This window comes from Lacerta agilis, chromosome 12 (genome assembly GCF_009819535.1).
Source record: "Lacerta agilis isolate rLacAgi1 chromosome 12, rLacAgi1.pri, whole genome shotgun sequence".
NCBI classification, from domain to species: Eukaryota; Metazoa; Chordata; class Lepidosauria; order Squamata; family Lacertidae; genus Lacerta; species Lacerta agilis.
In genome coordinates, this window is record NC_046323.1 from 17841518 (window position 1) to 17864606 (window position 23089).

Below are 23089 nucleotides of genomic sequence, written 5' to 3' on the forward strand. Positions count from 1 at the left end.
TTTCCACACCTATCACTGATCAGCCAATCACCCATTCCCACCACCCTTCTGAGTAATACCCCTCCCCACTGTCTCACTATATATAAGGGTCTGGTGACTTCTGTTTCAGTGTTTCTGAAGAAGTGTGCATGCACACGAAAGCTCATACCAAGAACAAACTTAGTTGGTCTCTAAGGTGCTACTGGAAGGAATTTTTTTTATTTTTTATTTTGTTTTGACTATGGCAGCCCAACACGGCTACCTACCTGTAACTTCATCTAGTGTTATTGGCTATATAGGCACCTCACAGTAATGTTCTTGTGGTCTGCTTGTGTGAGTTGATCTGCACACTTAATATGTCTATGGTCCTGCATTGTGAGGTGGGTGATCCAGTAGAACTATAGCTGCGCACTATTGATATATTTTATTTATTTACAGCAATTTATATTGGCTGACCAATAAATACAATAACCATAAAAAAATGAAACTGCAGTATAAGTATGCTGGCAAATTGGTTTTTTAGCATAACTAAAAAATACAGAATAGAACTGTGTCGGCTGCATGTTTCTTTTGACACCCAGTTGAAGGTGTTGCGTCACCAATTCAAGGTGTTGCCCAAGCCTTTTGGTCTTTAGGGGAGGTCCTCCCTGTAGTCCCACCAAAAAGGGTGGCCCATTGTGTGAAATAGAGCCTTCTCTCTTGTGTCATGCTATGGAACTCCTCGTCTTCTGTCATGGAGACATGGAGTTAGCCTAGAACAGTGGTGGCGAACCTATGGCACGCGTGCCAGACTTGGCACGCAGAGCCCTCACTGCTGGCACGCACACCATTGGCACATCAGCGCTGTTGTTGTTTTTACCCCATTTATTCTTCCACTCCCCCCCTACAGCTTGCGTCCACTGTTGAAACCTGGAACCTTTTCCTTTTTTTGCTGTTAGCTGGAGATTGTATTTGACAATTGGTCTGTTTTTCAATTTGCTGCGTCAGTGGCTGTTTCTGATTGGGCGTAAGAGCGTTCATTTTTTAACCCTTATTGTGCTGGGTTTTTTGGCGCTTTGGAAGACGATGATGTCGGTGCTGCACGTTAGTTCCAGCGAAGGTATTATTCATCATTTATTTCTGTTCTCTCTTCCCCCCAAAAAGCTCAGCAGCTTTGGGGTGTCCCCCCAAAAAGCAAAGCAGCTTTTGCGACCCCCTCCAAAAGCTCCAAAACTTTGGTCAGCAGCTCCCCACCAAAAGCTCAGCAGCTTTGGGGAGCCCCCCCCAAAAAAAACCTCAACGAAAAGCTCAACAACTCTGGGCACTTTGCGATAAATAAGTGGGTTTTGGTTTGCAGTTTGGGCACTCAGTCTCTAAAAGGTTCGCCACCACTGGCCTAGAAGATACCCGTTACCTTCCAGAATATGGAGCAAAACACTTGTGGAATAGTAGTCTAGTCCTTAGCTCCTTTCCTGAGAGAGAGAAAGGACCAGCAGCTCATGCAAGATGCTTACCATACTAGAGTACTAGTTGGGAAAGTTAAAGTCTTTAGGAAGATCCATTTGACATGGCTGAGCTTGGGCCTTGTAACTATTGGCTTATGTTCAGTTTGAGAGAGAACCAGAGCCAGAGAGTCAATTTCAGATCCTTGATTTGGCAGAACCTCAGTAACACAATTGCTGAACAAAGAAAAAAAGCTATTTCGAAACCCGCATCAATTGTTGACTAGTTTATGCCTGACAGCATACATGTTTATAACACTTGTAAATGTAAGTGATAGCTAGCTACAAAACATATAAAAACCTTATAAATGTCTAATCCCATTGTGAAATCTATCCAGCCGCTGGCCCCATGCAGGTTTTTCCTTTGTAAGTACTAGTAAAAAACAAACAAACCCCGAAATATCTTATCCCGCCATCTCAGTTAGATAAGTACTCTATTGTGTCTTTGTAAACGATACATTTAAACACTTTAATCCATATTTTAGTCAGCTCAGGGTGGTTCAAGTTACAGCATGTATATAATAAAATAATGAGCTCAATTCTAAAGAAATCAAAACAAAAACAATGAATATTTGATTCTTTCGAACTAGCTGAATAAACATAGGGCCCAATCCTACCATTTTTAGGTCCCTTTGACTGAGGTCATGGTTGGCTTTCCTGTTGAAATAAAGGGACTGAAAATGCTTAACTTGGCTTGATTTTGCCCTTAGTATTTTGGTATATGCTTTGGAGCTGCTGGCATCCTACATACTCTCCAACATTTCTCAGGTGAAAATAGGGACATCCTATTCTACATCAGGAAGCTTTCCCCATGTTTGATCTCGCTGCACGCATAGATGTCATATACACATCTACATCGGGCACCTCTGCTGAACCTGCCTGGCAGGATTGTTTTAAAGAAAAAATATACAAAGGAAGGGATCGTGTACAACACCTTCCACAGATAAATGGGGAATAATGAAATTATTTTTTAGCTATAAGCTGCCTTGAATCCCTGTCAGGGGGAAAAGATGGGATATGATGACGATGACGATGATGATAATGGAAACTGTGAGAATGATCAGTAACATACCAGAGAGTAAATCCTATGGAACTCAGTGGGACTTCTAAGTACAAATGCTTAGGATTGCAGTGTAAGGCTGCCCAGTCTGTACCCAGTTACCTGGGAGTAAGCTCCATTGAATACAGTGGGACTTACTTCTGAGTAGACAGTGTAAGGCTCCATTCACAATAACACAGCACTCGTTTCAAGACATGATAGCAACACGAGAGGAAGAAATTATTTTTATTTTTTAATCCCGTTGTGGTCTTGAAAAAAATGTCTCTTGAAATTGCCAGTTATGTTCAGAAAACAGCGGAGGAGAAACTTTGAAAATCTGCTGATGATATAAGAGTCCTCTGATTAACAATTCTTGCACGTGTGTGCTTATTATACCATAAACATGACCTTTATAAAAATATTAAGAAAAACCAACTGTGGAAATTGCCAGGTCAAAGCTTTTTAAATGTCAGCAAATACAATGCCTTTACATTAATGTGGCATTACAGTATCAAGCAATAGATTTGCTAGCAAACTTTCCCCTGGGGTTTTAATGTTTATATTTAAGGTGTATTTAATGGTGGTGGGGATTTGTCTTGATCATTGGTGGCATACATGCATTATTTAATTGTATACCGCCTTTCCACAATTCATACCATGCTCAAGGCAGCTTACAACATTTTAAAAAAAAAAACCTGTAACTGCAACATGGCAAGTCATAACCAATAAATAAAACATTAAAAATACAAAACCAAAGAGCCATTTCCACATAACTCTAAAATAAAGATACAAAAAGCTCCATAAACAGCACCCCAGCCATATATGTTTACTTACCCATCCAGAATTATGGGAAGTGGGTAGTTTGTTAAGAGTACTAGGAATTGCAGATTGGGAGCTATAAACAGAATTATAGATGCTACATACATAAAAATACTAGATAATAATCTCAACATATACACAAACGATCTTTTTTTTTAAAATGGATACATTCCAAAAGACTTCACTAGAAATAACATACAGCAATATTTCTTAACTCAAGACCAACAGCCTCACAAACTCAAACAACTTAAGCTTGCCTTCCCATGCTCAAACAATTGTAAACCCAGGACTAGTACCTGGTGAAAACCTGTCATGAACCGGCAGAACAATGGGGAGGAGGAATAGGATCCCAGCGAGGGGTGTAGCCATGACTGGGACACACTGGGGCAAGCTGGGGATGGGGGAGGAGAAGGGGTGATGGAGGATGACGAGGGGATGGGGGTCAGTGTGCAGGAACCAGAGCAGCAGGACCCATCACCAAGAGAGGCCCCTGTCTCCATGATCATGGCAGGCTTTGACACGTAGGGAGCAGCGGGAGTGGCTCTCTAAGAGGCTGGCTGAAGCAGGTAAGAGCCCACAGCCCAGCTCCCTAGCTGGCCAGATGGGGCTCACTAGCTCTGAGAGGAGGTGTGTGATTCCTCAGCTGAAGTAGGCTCAGAACAGATAAGGGTCACATGCCTCCAAGCCCAGGTGCTGCAATCAGCGTGCAAAGTGCAAAAGGGCAGCAAAGCTGAAGTGCTTTGTCTGCTCAGCTGCCCATGTTGATGGACCTCAGCTTGTATACTCCAGGACCTCTGCAGGTCTGTTGCTTTGGTTTGGACTTTGGAAAAGTTGGTTGACCCTGGACTGGGGATTTGACATGCTGCCAGGTAAGCCAGCGATTCTGTACAAAACCCTTCCCTGATGCAATGTTGTATTAATAGCTGTCCTGTCTGATACTCTTAATCTAAGAAACTATGTTGGTGTAACCACCAAGGGTATACTTCCAACATCTATTAAGCCAATCTGTGGAAGAAAGTAACTTACTGGGTCTCAATTTCCTTGCGCATAGGTGTCACAAAGTACAAGACCTTTATCAATGTAGCATTACAGTGACTAGCAATAGACCTCTTGGGTTTTAATGTTTATATGTAAGGTGTATTTAACAGGTGTAGGGAATATGTATTATCAGCTGCATACACACCACACATTTGAAGCACCCTCCTCCCAAGATTCCTGGTAACTAGCTTTTAAGTTTGCTACGAGTTGTAAACTGTAGTTCCCAGGATTCTTGAGCGAGTCAGATGTGCTTGTAGTGTATGGTGGGTTTGTGTATAGCCATAATTTTTAATGACTCATTTGCAACCACTTTGTTATGAATATAGAATCTCAGAATTGTAGGATGGGAAGGGACACCGAGGGCCATCTAGTCCAGCCGCCAGTGGAATCGCTGCTATACACATGTTTTTCCTTCATACATATTATTATAGGCTGGTGTATCATTCACAGCTTCCAAAGTCGTCCTAGCCTGGGGCAGGAGCTAAGGTGTTGGATGTATTTTGTTTCCCCCTTGTGTGCATCCAATTCTCTTGGTAATTCTTTCCCACAGATTTCAATGGTGTGATAATTATTTATGCCAGTTCCATACTCCCCAACATGTTGAGTCCCAAAACTGGGATGCGTGTCTTCCTGTCCGTGCTCCTGTCTAAGATAACGGAGCCCAAAAGACACACATTTCTCAGCATCGTGCTCTCACATGTGTTTCTGACTGTTGCACAAGATTGTGGCCCTGAAAAAGCCACAGTGGTTTGTTTTTTTGGGGGGGTGGGTGGAGAATCTTGCGCAAAATCACATGAGATCACTGTGACCAAAATGACCACTGTGCTCTTGCCGGGGGGGGGGGGGACGGGACAGACAGGATCTGTTTTTTTCCAGGACACATGAGGGGGTATGCAATTCTAGGCTGGCATAGATGGGGGTGCCTCCCCAGTGAATAATGGGGCCTTATGAGATTAAAAGGCTGCCTTCAACTTGCCCATCCCAATGTGTGCTGTAACACCAGCTATTGTCAGCAGGAATACTCATGGTAGATCTTTATCTACAGAGCTTTCTGTATGCATAACAAGGGCCTCTGCAGCATATGAGGCCTGTCCACCAACAGAGTTCATCTTTGCAGGTAGCAAAGATGCCTGTAATCTCTGCCCTTTCTTTACCAGTGGAGCTGTGGGGTCAGGTTTGCTCTGCCCACCTGTTTCGTCATATATAATAGTAGCATGTCAAAGAACAATCTGGCATTTGTATTATTTAAGTTGCCTGGGGGAGTAGGAGAGAAAATAAGAGTTACTGGTAATTGTCAATCCCTGTGTTAGATCTCAGCTGACTGTAAGAGTTCCACTCATTGCTCTCACATCAGTGTTCATCTCTGATCTGTTATCCCTTCACTGTTTTACACACAATGAATCTCAGTCAGATGTCTGAACTGTTTTTATTGGGAAAACTCAAGAAGGGGAAAGTGTGAGAGTTAAAATCTGAAAGTTCTAGTTGTGAAGAGGTGTGTGTGTGTCACACATAGAAATTGCCCCATGAAATCAACAAGTATGCCTGCAGATCTGCACCTGGAGCGGATATTCCCTGGAGTGGAATTAATTGAAGATCCTATGTATGGTATATATCCTTTCATTCAAAAGTACTAGAACTTTTGAACAAAAGTGTGGGACTTTAGTTATGAGCTACTGAATGGAAGTTTGTTCATTTCAACTGCATAGTGCTGGCTGGCCCGGTATTCTGTACTGGTTATGTAACTTATAAATTGGTATATTTTTTAAAAATATGGATGATTAGATGTTACAGTGCTGTATATTTTTCTTCCACATTGGCCCTCTTTTGGTGTTGCAGGATCCAGGGGAAAAAATTTTTCTCTTTCCCCCCTACCCATTTTCTTGTCTATTCCTTTTGACAGTTTCGGCAATACAGGTCTGATGTATTTATGTATCTAAGATAACCTTTTCTGGCTCAACAACTTTGGGGGGGATGTCCATATTTTACCTCTTGAAATATGGCAACCCTAATCCAAGTATCAATTGATATTTAAGATAGGATGCTATATATTTCAAATGTTAATAAGCCTTGGGATGTGTATCCATTTGGAATGTGAAAGCTGGGTTTTAGCTGCTAGCATTTCCTGCCAGTACATGTTTCTTCCAACCCCCATGAGAATAGCACTTCTTCAAACAGCAGAGCTAGAGTAAGGAGCAGTGGGAAGCAATTAATGTACAGTCCCTTTTGGCATAGCCTAAATAGCAGGGACAGGGCCAAGATCTGTGCAGGGCAAACATAGCTATTATTTCACGTCTTTCCTCCCTGCAGTTTACCTTAACGCTTTATTTGCTGAACCACAGCTTAGGCTCAGAGTAAATAACAGAGGATCTAATCCAGAACACTTTCATAAAGAAAGCCACGCAGTCCTTGTTTAAAAAGCTCGATCTGTAGAATATTTAAGAGGTTTTGGAAAATATCAGGTACTATGTTTCTGGATTTCTTGCATCTCTCCTAAACAAAACAACATTGTGGCTTTTGTACCCAGAGAACAATGCACTGTTTCAACCAAAACAATTACACAATGTGCCCACAAAGGAACACACTGCTCTTCTTCTGATCTCCTTATTTCACAGATGATTTCACAGTCATGTGGGATAAAGAGAAGCATGTGTTGCCTCCACTTCAAATTTTCAGTTAAAAAAAAAAAAACTCCTTGATTAGGAACTACATTAAGCTCTCATGTTATCTGTCAATTGATGAATATAAAACTTAAGCATTTGTTAAATGACTATTTTTTTGGGGGGGGGAGAGACACCAGATGTCCAACACTGTGAGAATAATGTGCTATTGCTAGATAGTGGTTCCTTTTTACTTGAAGAAAGTTGGATTGTGAAACATAGGTGCATGTATGTGGAACTCCTACAGTTTTTTGAAGAGGAGGAGGATTTGGTGCTCTCAGCGTTCAATTCTTCAATTTTTTTTAATGTCCAATATAATTAGATGCACATTCCAGAACTACAGCATTGAAGGGAACAGGGACACCAGCTCCATTAGAAATTAATTCAGTTCAGTAGAAATGAATTCATATTAATTTAATTTTCTAGTCAAAGCTAAGATAAAATACACCAGATGCCTATCAATCAATAGTTCTAATTAGCAAAGCACAATAGTATGAAAGGTGGCTTTATATTAATATGTTTGAATGTTTCAAATAGATAATGATTATGTCATTTTCATTGTTAAGAGCATGAGTCATGCCACATTTTCCAATAAAATAATTTGTTCAACATTGCCAAGAGTATTGAAGATTCGCATGAGTATGTTTTAGTTGTTGCATGATGCCTGTGAGTGGTCAAGTGATTCCTTTGTGCACCATCTACCCAAAACCCAAGCTGTTTCACTTAGACTGGATATCACCACCCAAAAATGCTAAGTGAATTGGCACTGAGATATGTGTACAATCATGTTCATTCAAACATGCATGTAGCACATGCTGTGAAGAGGTACATTTACAAGTACATGCATACATTGGATAGAAATATTTGACCCTCCAAATGTTCCATCTGCACCAGCCAGGATGAACAGTGGTCAAGAATTATGGCAGCTATCAACACCTTGGAGAATTGCAGATTATCCATCCCTGTGATTCCCTAAATCAGAAGCCAGTGGGGAAAGCATATATATGTGAAACAAATTCAAAAGTCTTGTTCACATACCTCTTAAGACACAAGGGAATATCATGAATAAAAAGAGAAGGGACATAGGAGTTGATATGTTGACAAATCCTAGACATCAATATTTGAAAAATGTAGTTTTACAATTTATGTCACATGGAAATGCCAACAGTTTAAAAATTTTCCATAGTGGCGTTCATACATTCTACATTTTTTTCTGTCTACGTTCTTTGGAAAGAGCTGTTCAGGAATAAAGCTGGAAAGTTAATATCTGCTCTGCCAAACCATCATTATTAATTATGTATACATATAGGAAAAAATGAAATTTATTCAGGCTAGTCAAAAACAATAATTTATCTTCAATGATGACAAAGTCAATGGCAAGTTGAAAGTTTCAGATGTTTTCAGTTTAACAAAAAAAATTGGTTGAAAAAATGGCATTCATTTTTTCCATACTTTTTTTTATTTTGAAGTGTCTTGCTCCATTTCCAACCTCTGAAAAAATTATCCTCTTGTTCCCTCTCTCAAGTGTGAAACACATTCACTTGTAGCTAGATGTCAGGAAATAATAGCTTCTCCATGTGATCAATCAATATGTGGCCCAGTTATTCTCCACCCCCTGTAATATCATTATCCAACACAGAGACAGTGGAGCAACATTTTAAATACACACTTTCTATTTTGAAAACACTTGAGAGAAAGAGATAAAAGTAGCTTTGTTGCAAGCATATAACCTAGTTGCAATAAGGAAGATATCAATGCTAATTTTAAGTATGTAGATTCACAGCTGCATACTAAAAGTGGGTCAGCGGCTGCCAGCAATATGCTAGAGGTGCAAGGGTATTAATGTGGTTTTTTCCCCTTCAAGAACTGTGTAGTGCAGTCAAAATTGGGAACTATAATACAAATAATGTATGCTTGAAATTCAGCAAAATATCAATGTTCTTGTTCTACAAAAATCCTGAAATTGATCTATTTATGAGGGAATATGCCTAGGTGTCCAGCACAAAATAAGTGGATTGTTTTATCCAATTTGACAGGTTTAGTTGTAGCTTGTGAGTGGGAAGGCAGTGGTAGTGGCACCTTCCCAGTGGTGGCACTGCATTCCTTGGTGCCAGATGAAGCAGAGATGGTGTGTTCAGGGGACTCTGAATTGTTGGTGGTACAGTGGTACCTTGGTTTAAGACTGTAATCCGTTCCGGAAGTCCGGTTGTAAAACAAAGCGGACTTAAAACAAGGCATGCTTTCCCATAGAAAGTAATTGAAAATGGGTTGATCCGTTCTAGACAATGAAAAATACCCGCTAAAAAGCAATTTAACATGAATTTTACTGTCTAACGAGACCATTGATCCATAAAATGAAGGCAATAATCAATGTACTGTACTATAAAATAAATAAGACATTTTTAAACATTTTTTTTTCTTACGTGCACTGATGATAGTCATTGTTTGGAGTGGGGGGGGGGCTTTTATCCATTTCTGCAGTCACACAATCAACCAGTAGCTGAACTGGGTTCCACACAGTCACAAAAACAAGTCACAAAAACGAAGTCACAAGCCACAGTCACAGGTCAGTCCCATAAAACGAAGTCACAGTCAAAAAACTGAAAAAGCCACACAAACCAAAACACATTAAAAAAAAAGCCTAACAAAACCTCCAAATATTGTTGTGTGGGTGCTTGGGACTCAACAGCCGACGGACTCAACAGAATCATCAGGAAGCCTATGATTAGCAGCGAGGGACTCGGTTAACATACGAAACACACTCAACAGGAACCAGATTATGAAAAGCGACCCCTAAAACAGCAGCCAGGCCCAGCTTATATCATATGGTATTTCACTGCAAACTTTACATTGATCTCCGTCAGCAATTCCTGGACCAGCTCTGTATCCCTAGAAGGAGACCAGAGCGGGAAGTCTTGCATTTCCTACTAAAGGAGCTCACCAAATTGGTAGCTCAATACCTACATTTGCTCTTTTCTCGTCGTAATAGTCTGCAGTCGTCTGAGTTATCAGGAGTCCCAGAGATGTGATCGTGGACAGCGGAGTCTTGTCTCTTTTCTCTTCTAATATAGTTTGCCCCACTGCAAAAGTATTATTTCGCTACTGTTTTGTATGTATGTATGTATGTATGTTTGATGCCAATAAAAGGTTGATGATGATGATTACCGGTATATCAAAAAAATGACTCAAGCCAGAGCACTCATTTCTGGGTTGCAATTGGACTTAGTCCAAAACGGACAATAGATTGGACTTTAGTCAAGGTACCACTGTACTGCATTGGTACACATACCTGCAGACTTGCCACCAACAACCCAGGATGGCACCATCTCCACTCACCTTCATGAGCCACTCCCCCTGAGGAGGGGCTACTATGCCTGCAACTTTCACCCAGTTCTGTCCAAAGGAAAAATAATTATAGCCATTTTTTGTTTCGTCATAATATTAAATGGAGGAGACACAAAGCTTCATTTTCTGAATCCAGCTGCACAGTCTGAAGTAATTAAACTTATAGGTCTTATTATTGCAGAGCTAGTGTTCTTCTGGCTGCTAATTTATTTTGAGCTTTGCAGGGAAATCGGCCATTAAAAACTTACGTACAAATGATTTTATTTTTTTAACGTTGACTTGAACATGTAAATGTCAATATAAGGTTGCTCCATCTTTTAGGGAATTTCAGAGGATAGTAACTTTAAAAATCCTAGAACTGAAATCCCTGGGTTTACAAAATATGGGCTGGCAAGCATATTTGAGAGAAGGATTGTGATAAGATATCTGCTTCTTGAGACTAATCTTATAGCTGACAGGAAAGAGTTTAGAAATGGGCACATTCACAGTGATAGGATCTATAGATCCCCCACAAGCAAACTCTTCTTTCTATCTACTTCACACACAGCAGAAAATGGTGCATACAGCTGTTCGTGATGTTAACAAACGGTTGGCAGGGGAGAGATGTAAATAGTACTTTTCACTGCTAAAAAACTTGAATAGTTTTTACAAGAGTGGAACACTGATGAGCAGTTATGAACAATGATAAAATCAATGCACTCAGAATGTACTGGACTTTTCTTGTCCTAGAGGTCTTTTGTCTTTGCTTTCATACTTACAAAGGACAATCAAAAGAGGAGTGCCGTAGCAAGCTCTTTGGAATAGCGCTAGAAATAATCCTTTAAACTAGAGAAGGATGGACAGATGTGATTGCCATTTGCAAATATATTGTGCACACATGGACATATTTGAATAGTGCAAATACAAGTTACTTGAGATGCAACAAAAGCAATTTGTGTAAGAATCAAATGCTCAACAGTTAAAATGTTTGTTATCTTAGTGCATGTATTATGTATGTTGAAATCAATTCACATAAACGGGAAAACTGCTGCCACTTTGCATTTTTTTATATCAGTTAATGTCACAATCAGTTTAGGAGCTTCAAGTTGTTACTGCTGTGGAAATATCATGCATCTTCTTGTTCATTTACATATTCATAACATTTTATGTTCTGTTAGACTGTACAGTGGTACCTCGGGTTACAGACGCTTCAGGTTACAGACTCCGCTAACCCAGAAATAGTACCTTGGGTTAAGAACTTTGCTTCAGGATGAGAACAGAAATTGTGCTTCGGCGGTGCAGCGGCAGCAGGAGGCCCCATTAGCTAAAGTGGTACCTCAGGTTAAGAACAGTTTCAGGTTAAGAACGGACCTCCAGAATGAATTAAGTTCTTAACCAGAGGTACCACTGTATCTGATCCCAGAGTTGGAATGTTGTCATAGCCCTCAGATCAAGAGCCCTCGGTTCCCTGATGTAGCATCAAACAGAAGTGAAAGAATCACTGGAAGTTACAGGGATCCTTCAGTATTGTAAAGTATCTCCTACACTCAGGCAGAGTTTGATTTTGCTTAAATCCATTTCCCGTGCTGCTTTTTAAAATGATGCATTTTAATGTGGAAATCATATGTACGCTTTCTTGAGAGTAAATCCAACTGTGCAGAATGGGATATGCTTCTGAGTAAACATGCTTAGAATTTTGCTGCATGAATCACTGTGCACTTTATGTGAGAAGGCATGTAGGTATGGGACTTTTCAAACATTTGCTCCATTGTTAAGAATCCAGGCAATATTGCTTCAGCTAAGGCGTAACAGTTTTGTATTTCCAAGAGCTAAAACTGCAATTTTGAATTGATAGTAAAATGCCATTCTTCTCCTAGCAGGAATACAGTTGTGTAGTTTTGTTATACACTATCCAATTGGATAGTGTATATGAAGTAAATGTCAATATCTCTTTCTCTTTCTCTCCCTCTCTCTCACTCACACACACTGCTTACATGTTTTTATGTGACTGTTAACTTCTAATGTTTTGTTTAAGAGTCTTCCAATATTGATGCTGTAAAATGATCAAGGTTATTAGTATGTTCCCCTGTCCTTTCCTTGAGAAACAAAGAGCACAGCAACTAGTGTGGTGTATATTGCTTATTGGGATTGTACAGAGGCTCCCCCCCTCCCTCTGGGAAAAGGTCAGGCTAGAGTGAGTCATTGTACCTGCTGCCATTCAGACATCATGTCTTTAAAATAAATCATAAGTTCAAGTTCAGGCAAAACTGTCAGATTTCTGATGGGGAAGGAAAGAGTCTTGGTGGATATGCTGTTCTGTCGCTTCATTTGTCCTGTATATCTCCCTCATTTAATTTTATCTATATGCCAGCAGTATGACATCTTTTAAAAACTGAAGGTAGATTTAGACTCACATTCATTGATTAGAAAAGTCCTATGTCTATTTCACAGGAAGGATTTGCCAGCTAACACATATTTAAGTCAGTAGGTTTGCATGGAGCATAACACATGGCTCTACCTGCTGTGACTTCGGTAAGAAGCATGGAGCAAATCTTTGAGACAAGGAGGAAATGAGAGTTTTTTTTTACTACTGGTGATATTCTTGGGTATGGAATTGCCAAGTTTGTGATATTCCAAAATAGGTTTGTCATTCACAGACATGGGCATGACCAATATGTCCAGGAGCCAGACAGATGTAGAGCATTACTGTCAGACAAGGCTTGGATAAACCCTAAGATATGCACTTGAGTTGCATTGGCAATTGTGTGTCATTGAGTGTTCTAGTTTGTTAATGATCCAAGGGCCAAGCAGTCAGGCAAGCACATTGAAATTTCAGATTGCATTTTGTCTAATGCAACTAGTAGCTCTGATAAATGAGGTGCTCTGGATGTTCTGCTGGATGCAGAAGAGATTGTGGACTTACAGATCTGGCCAAAATGTTTGGGTGATATCTGGGAATTTCTTGCTGTGAACTCTGTGGATTTATAAAAATACTATCCCATGTGCCTGGAAATTCTCAAGGTTCCCACTGTTCAAATCCCAAGATATTAGATTAGTGCTGACAAGGGCCTTACGAAAAACAATATTACAACCAACCCTTGCATCATCCTCAATGACCAAAGAGCCTTCTCTTTTTTTGAAAATGTAAATAGAACCCATAGATCTTAGATGTAACCTCTTTATTGGGAGTGGCCAATCTGTGGCTGTCCACGATTCTGTTGGATTTGGCCTCCCATCAGCCTCAGTCAACATAGCTAATAATGCTTGGGGTCTTGGGAAGAGGGATCGGACCATATCTGGAGGGCCACAGAATTAGCTGCCCCTTTTCTGTATGCTATAACAGTCATTCTTATTTAATCTGTTCTGTTCAATTACAATATTGCACTGAAATACTGAACCAAAGTAACAGTCTATGTAGCCAAGTTTCTCACAGCAGTGCCTTAAATACTTCTGACTCCCCCAGGTCAATTTAGCCAATATTTAAGCAGCTGATAAATGACTGTCTGGTTGCCTAAGATGAGTGCTGAGTTGTGTTATTCTTTTATTGCTTCCCCTCCCATAATGGCGCTATTCTAAAGGTCGGATTCAATTTCCACTTTCACAAGTGTTGTAAATCACAAGAGATTCCACAGAGTCAGTGTACAATGTGAAATAAATATGAGCCATAAATTGATATACTTGATTTATAAGACCAATGCTTCTCTTTCACTAAACCTTTTTTTTTTTTTGGTCAGGTGTTTTAGAGAGCAATTGAAAAGATGGTAAAAGCGTGTTGTCACATAATTTAGTCTCCAGCAGATTTCCTACCAAAAGTGGGAGAGTTGATAATTTGATATAGCAAGTTAATTCAATCATTTACTGTGAGCCTTCAATTAGATGTATTAAAATGCAACTCTGGTTAAGAGCTTTTCTGACTGCAGTTAACACATTCGAAGTGGTGAATCCATCCAATGATTTTATATAAGAATTGGAAAAGAACCTCTTACCTTATATAAAGGAATCAAGTTTCTTACCTTCTACTCATTATTTATCTTTTAGTGGAATATTTTCAGCAGGAAGGAAAATGACAATTGCATTTTATTTGTTTGTTTGGGTGGGTGGGTTGTTGTTGTTTTTTAACACTCCCCTGCCAGTTTTTACAGTCTGCTATCCGCCTGTCCGATTAAGAGAATACAGGCATATTTTAAGAATTCCACAGGATTCAAAGAATCTTAATTAGCTGTGAATTGATGTTCTGGAAGTATACCAAAAAATACAGGAGTCTTTGTAAGCAGAGGTAATTGATATTCCCAGCTTTCAGGCAACTGAATATGTTGTGGTCTGTGATGGGGGCAAACCACAAGAAAAACTGAGGTCCTTGTTACGCAGGTGCCTGCTTATCAGTATGCAAAGGAATTGCTTCATTTCCATCTGGGTCCCAGAGAATGCTCAGAAGCAGCATTAGCAGGAGAGGCTAGTTCACTGCAATTCTTGATCACCCTAACCTGTGACAATAGTGTATAGGACTTTCCAGTTATACTGAAGAACTGTTTTGTTCAGAATTTCAGAGAATAGCTTGACACCACATTTTTGTTCCTTTTAAAGAGAGCAGGTTCTTACTCAGTTCTTTAGGCTGCTTGGTAAGATTAGCCTTTAAAGTTCACTGTAAAGCCTCGTAATTAGTTTGGAGAAATAACATTAGTTCATTTATTAAGAGCAAAGGGAAAACCTTTAAAAGTGTTCTAAACACAAATGTTCATTTTATTATTATTAAATACACAAAACCGAGAGGTCTTTCTTTCTGTTCATAATGGGACTTGTTTCTGGAAATAATAGAAAACTCAAGTTGCATATTATATTACTTTCCCATGCAAGTCTTCGAACAAGAAATCCTTGACAAACTGCTTAAGGAGGGGTGATACGGAACATAAAAGTATGGGAGATGTCTCCAGTCTTTTCCTTACCCACTTCTTCTCTCCTCCAACCCCACCTGTCACCTAAGCTGTTTCCCCCTCTGCCATGGGTTTGTATATGTGTGGCTTTGTAAGACAAATCAGATAGTTATTTGGCTTTATTCTACCTTATTTGGTACAGGCAGGTATTAGGCACAGGCAGGCAGAAAGAGGAAGGCAGTTACAGACCCTCCAAACGTTGGAGAGTATGGCAAGATGTCCCTGTTTTCATCAAAGAAAGGTTGGAGGGTATGCAGTAAGACCCGGAATCATTCCTTAAAGACCCAAAGTGTGAGGTCCTCAAAGTTACACAACCATCTGTATTGTTGAGCTGATTAGACTTGGGGGTGGGGTGGGGAATGGAAACCTGTGCTTTATGCCTTTGCCCAAGCAAGGTTTTCATGGCACATGAGCCATTGCCTCCACAGGGAGTAGTGACCCTTCAGCACAGTTGAAGAACCTGGCAGGCTGTGTGTGTGTGTGTGTGTGTGTGTGTGTGTGTGTGTTTTCCTGCCAGGCTGCCAAGCAAAAAAGACTGGTGGCTGACATTCTTAACTGACTTAGTTTTAAGTGCCTGTTATCTACAATACAATGAAACCAGATTAAAAATCTATTATGTATGATTTCACTTTTTGTCTCTCCCCCCCCTTTCTTCCCTTTCTTTGTATAGGAGGTACATGCCAGAGCCCTGCTCTTCCAGCCCTGGTACGTCCTCCAGCCCCAGCCCTGCAGCCTCCGTTGGATATCAAACCCTTTCTTCCATTCCCTCTGGACACTGCAGCAGCTGTCAATCTCTTCCCCAACTTCAATGCAGTAAGTACTCTACTGCAGATGTCGTTTCCATCTCTTATGTCATCCATGGAACTCCTCAATTTTTAATTTTTTTTCTTTCAAACCAAAGAGATAATCAGTGCTCACACATACGCAGCTCCCACCCGCGGTTGTTTGACATGCAACAGTTATAGGGTTCAGGGGGCGCAAACCCCCTGGAGAATTAGCAAGAAAACAAACCCATACCACAGAAGAGTAATTTACTTCTAATTTGTATATGTCGGATTAGTAATGGAAATTATTGGGGCTAATGAAAGAACATGTCCATTCCACCATTTTCTAGTAATTACATATGAATTAATATATAGCAGTGTTTGCTCATGGGTTCTAAGCAATTGCTCAAAATAAATTATTTTTGCTGACAAATAATTAACACAGGCTGATTAATCCCTGAGTGACAGCATGCAAGTTTATTATTTCTAAAAAACAAAAACAAAGCACCTCTGACTGAGAATGCCAAGGGTCAGTGTGTGTGTGTGTGTGTGTGTGTGTGTGTGTCTTTTCTAATAGAGCTGTTTCCAGCTTGCTAGAAATTGAAGACAGGAATGTAAATCAAGCTTGTAGGAAGTGCCTTCGTATTCCTGAAATTCTAACAAGTGTTCCAGCCCCTTGGGATCCGTTGCCAGCTGATATTAGACAAGTCCCTAGGTTCTGATGTTTAGGTGGCCACTGAAGTCATTTTTTTCTTTAAGATGACTTTCCCTGAAATGCTTTCCCAGTCTTTTTATGGAAAATTAACTGTACAATTGTAGAAATAGTTTTTTAAGGGTTTTTTAGTTTTTGTTTTAGATTATTGAGTCTGTATCTTTGTATTTTACCTTGTTGTGCACTTCCGTGGTAGCTTCTTTCTGTGGAGCAGTTGATAAATCTGAAAAATAAATAAAATGGAAACAGCTTCTCAGCTCTTATTAACAAAGGGAGGTTGTAACCAGAGTACAGTGGTACCCTGGGTTACGTACTTAATTCGTTCCGGGTTACAGTACGTAATGCGAAAAGGACGTAACCCGAACAATTCGTTCTGCGCATGCGCAAACCGGAAAAACCCACGGAAAACGTTCTGCGCATGCACAAATCGCGCACGCGGCGGGTTGTGCTTCCGGGTTAGCAGAGTTCGTAACCCGAAAAGTATACAACCCGAAGCGTACGTAACCCGAGGTACTACTGTAGTATGAGTTTATCCTGATAACCTGCTTGGGCAAGGTAGCTCTGTCTCATTTCAGCCAGTTACACCCTCCTGCTTAGGGTTGCCATACTTCTGGAATATCCTGGACATATCTGGAATATTGCTGTCTCTGGCAGCAGAAATTGGTAAAATGTTCAGTGTTTGAAATATGGTAACCCTGCTCCTGCTCCCATTCCCCATATCTCCCTCAGTGCAATTGTGGATGACTCCTTGACCCCCATGAGCAGATTGGGGACAGTGTTCATGGGGGTTGCTATGGGGATGATTGTCTGGATATAACCCAAAGTTTTAAAGAAAATATATCCATTAATTGTACAAATAAAGTACTACTGGTGAACAGTTTGCACAGACCTCATTCTTTGGCATAACAATGGTCTTAGGCTGGCAATAGGTCACTGGCACCAGGATTCTTTTGGGTGCCAGCAATGCAAGGAGATTTGGGCTACAATCCTTGAAGTAAGCCCCATTTTCAATAAATCTTCTCAGCAGACACGGCTAGGCTTGAGGAAATAGATGGTACCCCATACTGCACCAAGTGGTGGTTGATATCCTACTCCCCTATTAGTAATAGGATCGCACAGATAAAGAAAAAAGGAGTGTGTATGTTGCAAAAGCTTATATATTTGCGTGTCAAGGCCCCAAAGCTGATATATTTTTATTTGCCTTATAACTGCTTTTGTGCCGTGAGTACATGAACTGGCTGTAAATATTTTTGTCAGCCTTTTGGTTGGGTTTAATTAAATAGCTCAGTTAGTTAATAATGCAATATTCGCTTTATCTTTTGACATTATACAGTATAAGCTTTTAGATATTTTCATCCTTGCTGTGTACACACACACACACACACACACACACACACACAGTGTGTGTTTTGCATAACACTCAGGCTGGACTTTTTATTTCTTTCATCTTTTGGACACCATTGCACATTGGCTTTAATTTGCTGAGGTTTGAATTTTCGAGGCAAGGTTTAAGCTCTAATATATTTTACATGGCTTTTAATTTTTTTTTAAATCTTCTATTACTCTCTTTTTCTTATTTAATATTTATTACCAAAGAAGTCATGAGCAAAGCAAAGCAAAACGAGACCCAAGTACTGACATTAGCAGGAGAACTGGCGTTATAAAGGTGTATGTAGGCAATGTGATATCCTGTGAATCAGCAATTTCGCAAAGGCTAGAAGTGCATTGTGGGTGACATTGCTTGCAACTAATTCATAGCTGTCCAAACCAACGTTAAATGCCAAAGTTTCTGTGCCATTATAATGAAGTATAACAATAATTTAACAGGAAGATATGTTTTGCAGTAATTTAGAAAAGCGGAGAGCTAAGAATGGAGCTACATATTACGGGAGACTGGGAGCATCAGCCCAAAGTGGCTTCTCTGTGTCAGATTCTACCCTTCTTTCTCATAACCTGTAGAATCATTTCTCTTGTATCATGACATCAACATATGGTGATTTTCCACCCCCACTCTGCTTCAGAGGACGGCGTTGGCACAGGTGAGAAAGCCACATCACCTTGATGCCATGGAACAATGTAAATGTCACTACAAGTTACAACAACACATCATGAAAAATTTATTTTCATTGGTTGTTCCATGTCTCCAGTGATGTATAGTGATGTTACATGCATGCTACCTTAAGCTAAAGAGGAAGGGGAGCCACTGAACGATGTGACTGAAGCTGGCCTGCCTTCTCTGCTCCCAACCCATTATCATATCTAATACAGTGGAACCTCTACTCATGACCGCAATCCATTCCAGAGGCCTGTCCTTATGGCGAAATGGGTTGCTGGGAGAGGCGCTGTTGTGCGCCGGCAGCAATTGCCTGCCTCTGTGCAGGCGCAAACGGCGATCATCGCTACTGCACATGTGCGAACAGCGGCAAATCCACCGGTTACCTCCGGGTTTGCCGTGGTCGCAACTTGGAACGTCCGCGAGTGGAGGCGGTTGTAAGTAGATGTTCTATTGTATCCAGAAACAGAGATTGTGCTGCGGATGACAAGCTACCTAAGTTTGCTGCTTTGCTATTTAGGCAAATACTCTTGTGTGAAATTTGATCACTTTGGGGATGGAGGCTTCTCTGCTTCATCACACATGCCATAGTGTGTGTGTATATGCTTAGCAATGTGACCTTTGCATTCTGCTTCAGTTTTCTGACATGCTGTATCACACTTTGAGCTCCATTTGCCTCTTTGACCTATATAGTATTGAAACATAGGCCACGCTGTGTTTCGATGCCCAAGCCGGTTAATGACATTTTGTAAACGCGTACATTGGCTGAGAAAGTCTAGTGTATTTCTGGAAGCTTCTGTAAGTTCATCCCAGCCTGAGAAATCTACGGAGATATGTCAAATTCACTAGAACATTATCAGCCTAAGGAAAGGTAGGGTACAAATTAGATTTGACTTAACAGGACAGTTTGAAAAGGACATACCTTTTAATGTCTCTGAAGAGAGTTTATACTCCTCAAACAGTGATTTTACATTTATTACATAGCTTCTGAGAATTTTCCTCTGTGTGTGTGTGTGTGTGTGTGTGTTTCTTGCCAGATTGATCTGAGTAAATGTAACCATCCATTTTAATATCCAAGAAATAGTGCATAGGACTGTTCTATTTGAAATTCTGCATGTTCCAGTGATAAATTAAAGAAAAATGCTGCTGTTTACACTTAGCAAAGTTTCTTCATTTTCTAAAATGAAGTAAATGTGATCCAATGCAATCAGTATCCTTGGATGTCTGAACTGCCTGCTAAGTGTGGTAAAACAGTATATTATAATAATAATTAATAATTAATAATTTATACCCTGCCCATCTGGCTGGGTTTCCCCAGCCACTCTGGGTGACTTCCAACAGGGTTGCCTTCAGTTGTCTTCTAAAAGTCAGATGTTTATTTCCTTGACATCTGATGGGAGAGCATTCCACAGGGTGGGCGCCACTACCAAGAAGACCCTGGTTCCCTGAAACTTCGCTTCTTGCAGGGAGGGAACTGCCAGAAGCCTCTCGGAGCTTGTGAATTCAGTACAAAGCAATAACGGCATATGGTCATCAACCCACCACAAATCATGAAATGCCACTTCCTGGCAGATGCAGATACTCCATGTCTTTCTGATACCTCCATCTATATAAGAGATGGAAGGTGGAAGTGAAAACCTTAGAGCCAAATTTGGCATGGCATGAAACACATCCCTGCTGTTGCATTTAAAAAAAAAAACAAACATTTAATAAATAGTAGCCATGGAACTGATTTATTCCAGGATTGGTAACACGTGTGAAGGGAAGATTTAACCTGCTCTCCTGAAATCCCAGTTAGAACTGCCTTGTGGCAGTTGCTGGTAGCTCTGGGAGACAAGCTCTCATTGTCACCAGTGGAAGCTTCCTCCGCCCCAAGGGCAGATTGCAGCTGCAGGAGGGTGTTTCATTTGGACCTCTGCAAAGGCAGAAAGGGTTTAAAACCCTTTCCTACTTTTACAACCCTGGTGAAAACCCCCCATGCTTGCAAGTTGGGTGTGGCGGATATATGATGCAACAAGTAACCATCACGTTTAATTTGGTTGTTGATGGTTTGGTTGTTATGATACCATAATAGGGGTGACTGTTGTTGGTTGCAACTGTTAGGTATTGTACCAAAAGCAGAAATTGGTTTAGGGCAGTGTGACCGGTTCTACCACACTAGGTGCTGAGCCCAGGAGGGCATTACAACTATAATGTAGTGAATTGAGCACAATGGGAGGCGAGGGGGCACCAAATTTTGGGCTTGCACAGGGTGCTACTAAAATTCAAAAGACCAAAGTCCACCCCTAAAAGTGTTCCCCCCCAACTTCCTAATTAAGTTGGTGTGTTGTTTGCTCTTCAGGGTTCTGCTGCTACTTTATTTTAAATTAAATACCCTTCAGATTTTAGGACTAAAGGGTGACCTAAAATGTCTTCAATAAAGACCTTGAAATATCTTAAAGGAAGAAAGAAATCCTGTCCACATGTGTGAAGGGGTCTGGAAACTTTCCACAAGAAATACCTCTGCTCAATCAGAGATATATTTACTGTCCTTTATTATATACATATATACAGGTTACAGCTAAATGTTCATGCGTCTGAATCATCGCTCACAGATCCCGAAAGTGGAGGCTTGCGACTCCGCCTCCAGCAGAGCAACTTGTGTAACCCCAGTCTCCTCCTCTCCTCCCGACGTTTCCACCCCCCCCCCTCTGTCAGTCCCTGAACTGGTCAGGTGGTGCTGAAGCTCTCTGCTTGCATCAGAGACCTCTTCCCCCTCTGGGTTCCCTTCTGTTAACTCTTTCTCACCTGTCTCTTTCCCTTCCTGCCTGTTGCTTTCCAAAGGCTCATTCTCGCTCTGCTCAGCCTCCTCCCTCGGCTCCAGGCTGTTCCCTGGCAGCCCCGTGACAACATGACATTTGCCCCTCATAAGATTTCTCATCCCTTTTTCTAGAACTAGCTAAATCTTGACCCAAGTAAGTTGCTGGGTAGATCCTATTACCAGGCCTGCTTATTTAGCAGGGTAATCCCTGGGATCAAATTTTTATTTATCAAACTTTATTTATTCAGCTTTGATTTGCAACTATAGTGTTTTTTCACTCTACCACAATATTCTTCTTGGAAAGCTAGCTGTAGTAGCAGCATTCGATTGGTGGACTTTCTGACAAAGTTTCTAGGTACAACTGTGTGATGACTTTGGGAACAAACTAAATAAAATAAACGAAGGCCTTCTTTTTTAATTATTATTATTTATTTATTTTTTGCTTTGGCAAGTCTACTCAGGCATGTAATTTTATTACATACAATTGTTTTTACATTCCGGTTTTGTGTATATTTTGAGAGGGGGAAACCCAATGTCACATCAACTTGTTTTTAATGTTTGATTTTATCGCTACTTAAAAATGAATATTTTAGATTGTTCTTCATAAACTGGTTTTCTGCCCAGTAAGTGGTATATAAAGTTTGTTAAATAAAAATAAACTGTGTAGAGAGGGGAATAACTTCCCTCCATTTTGCATGTATGACATCTAGCAGGGTTGGAGCATAGAGAGTATTATAGATATCGCAGCACTGCAAATAATTACCGGTAGTAGAAAGATGATTTTTTGTTTTGTTTTACACAAAGCACTCTGTGCTGTGATAACTATGCAGAGACATTGTTATTTTTTGGGCGAATGTGATAATAGAGGGGCAGGCATTTGGGCTAGAAGATCAGACCTACAGAGGAGGTGGCGACCACTGTTTTCACCCTTGATTCTGAAATTAATCAATGTTATGTGGGGGGAAACAACGGGCTAGCAAAACATTTCTCTGGGGATAGTGCAAGCCAGGAGATTTCTCGCACAGCAGCAACTGAGGTAACTTTCAATGATCCTGCCATCCGATTGCATTAAGTAGAGCTTTATGAAGCATTATATAAAAATAGCATGCTAATTAGCAATCTGGTTAGCGGAACATTTGTAGGTGCTATGTGCTTAATTGTATAGTGTATGCATACCCCCAAGTCATATTTAGAAAGAAATGTTAACAACTCAGCCATTTAAGCTGAAAACTGTAGACTGCTGTGAAAGCCCGGGGAGAAGTTTCAGGTTCTTGGGTTCAGTAAGAGTTTATCTAGTGGAAAAGAATGAACATTTTACTGATTCTACTTCTGAATGCATTTATCTATATGTACCCCACACAATTTTGTTTCCTAACTTTCATCGTAACACACACACACGAGAATGGAGGAGATGGATTCATTTGCCAAGTACATTTTCAAGATGTTTTAACTCTCCAATGGTTTGACTTCACCCCTGAAGGCGCACTTTTCA

General features: G+C 40.4%; 1 protein-coding gene across 11 annotated transcripts in view; it reads left to right on the forward strand.

The window, feature by feature from the left end:
• The window catches only part of ZNF385D (zinc finger protein 385D), a 403634-nt gene that overhangs the window by 261916 nt on the left and 118629 nt on the right, over positions 1-23089 (forward strand). For all 11 annotated transcript variants that reach the window (XM_033166281.1, XM_033166277.1, XM_033166276.1 and 8 more), the window contains one exon: positions 15939-16081. In XM_033166281.1, coding sequence (XP_033022172.1) covers positions 15939-16081 — 143 coding nt within the window. The remainder of the gene's footprint in view (positions 1-15938; positions 16082-23089) is intronic.